General features: G+C 37.1%; 1 protein-coding gene across 1 annotated transcript; it reads right to left on the bottom strand.

Moving 5' to 3' along the window:
• Positions 1-201: 201 nt before the first annotated feature.
• LOC125809555 (premnaspirodiene oxygenase) lies at positions 202-1,813 on the bottom strand. The gene is made up of 2 exons (XM_049489146.1): positions 912-1,813; positions 202-829 (listed from the first exon to the last, which is right to left on the bottom strand). Exons 1-2 carry the CDS (start codon positions 1,797-1,799, stop codon positions 209-211), a joined length of 1,509 nt encoding a protein of 502 aa, XP_049345103.1. The 5' UTR covers positions 1,800-1,813; the 3' UTR covers positions 202-208.
• Between the last annotated feature and the right edge of the window lie 205 nt (positions 1,814-2,018).

The raw sequence follows: 2,018 nt of genomic DNA, 5'->3' as shown, positions 1-2,018 counted from the left end.
AAACATGTGATATGCTTCAAATTTGTTTCATTCTACTCTATGCAAAATTTGAAAATAAACTAAAGATGTTATTTGATCAAGATACATTCCTTATGATAAGGAAAAAAAAAAGATACATGTATTAGAAGTAGATAAAGCTGGAAACACCAAAAGAAAGATTGGATAATAATTGGGCTCAGTAGGAAATTATTCTATAAAATGTTGAAAATCATTGTCGAGGTGATTGATAAGGAGTGGCAACCAAAATAAGGTCATCTTTTCTGGCAGCAGTTACTCCAACCAATTCAGTCAAGTTCAAGTCTTTTGGCTCCATTCCGATAGGGAGTTTCCAGTCGAAGTGATATAACAATCGAGCCAACGGCAAATAAACATTAGCTAAGCCAAATGATATCCCGGGACAAATCCTTCTCCCACCACCAAAGGGAAGATACTCAAAATTGTTACCAACAAAGTCGACAGAGCACTGCTCAAATCTCTCTGGCTTAAAGCTTTCTGCATCATCCCAATATGTCGGATCTCTTCCCAATGCCCAAACATTAACCATGACTTTGGTCTTCACAGGAATAGTGTAACCGTTTATATCTGTCTCTTCCCTACATTCTCTTGGAACCAAAAGTGGAACCGGTGGATGGAGTCGTAGAGTTTCTTTAATGACTAACTTTAAGTATTTCAGGTCCTCTACATCATTTTCATCGAACGTTTCTTTGTCTTTAAAGGCTTCTCGCACTTCTGCTTGAGCTTTGGCAAATACACTTGGATTTTTCATCATTTGCATCATTGCCCAGACAAGTGTTGACGATGAAGTCTCTGTTCCCGCAGCAAACATGTCCTGCACATAGAAACATAATAAGTTATTTGTGGTGATTGATCTTATGTACAAACAAAAATGTAAAATATGCAATAGTACTTACGAAAATAATAGCTTTGATGTTGTCGTTGGTGATCGGAAATTGAAGGCCTCCATCATTCATAAGTCTTATAAGGACATCAATTAGATCTTCACCACCTAATGCACCATTAGTTTTCCCCATTGCAATGTTCTTCTTGTGCTCATTGATGACATCTTCAACAATTGCATCTACCTTGTCATGAGCATTCATAATTTTACCCTTCATTCCACTAAGCACATGAAGAAACTTCAGTGATGGAAAGATATCAGCCACATCAAATCCTCCTGCTAACCCTATCACTTCTTTGATTAGTTGTATAAATTTGTCCTGTTCTTTAAACACTTTCCCAAATGCTGATCTACATGTCATGGAACTTGTGAACAAAAACAACCTTTCAGTAAAATTAACCGGCTCATCCGAAGACGACCGGATAAAATTAACAAGACGATCAACTTCATCACGCCTAATCGAGCCATATGACCGGACATTCTTGGCACTCAACAATTCCAAGACACAAACTTTACGCATTTGTCTCCAATAATCTCCATAGGGGCAAAAGGCAATGTCAGACCTGTTGTAACAAACAATTTCCGGGGCCAAAAGTTTAGGCCTAGAGGCAAAAGCGATGTCATGAGTTTTTAGTACTTCTTTCGCCATATCAGGAGAAGTAACTACAACTGCAGAGACTTCACCAAGTTGAAGGTGCATAAGTGGTCCATATTTTTTGGCTAAATCTCTAAGGACATGGTGTGGAAGTCCACCAGCCATATGAAGCATACTTCCTAGTAAAGGAAGTTTCCATGGACCTGGAGGCAATTTTTTCGATTGGCTATTCGAGTTTTTCCATTTCCTTAACAAAAACAGAAAAGATAGAAAAAGGAAGATGGAAGCCAAGCTCAAGAATTGCATTTTGGAAGAGTTAATTTGTGTGTTTGGTGATTCTTCAATGTTCTGTTACATATGCTCTTTTATAAGCAAGAAATTAAATGGGATATTTTTTTCAGCAACTTTTGTTTACTATTATCTATTGAAGTCAAAACAATTCAGCTCATTCAAAATACATACTGACTGATGCTAAAATATGAAATATTATTTTCAACATACTAAGGTGGTGGCCGGAAAATTGTT

Source organism: Solanum verrucosum, unplaced genomic scaffold, assembly GCF_900185275.1.
Source record: "Solanum verrucosum unplaced genomic scaffold, falcon-dt-bn FXZP01000667.1, whole genome shotgun sequence".
Taxonomy (NCBI): Eukaryota; Viridiplantae; Streptophyta; class Magnoliopsida; order Solanales; family Solanaceae; genus Solanum; species Solanum verrucosum.
This window is presented reverse-complemented; position numbering and strand designations above follow the sequence as displayed.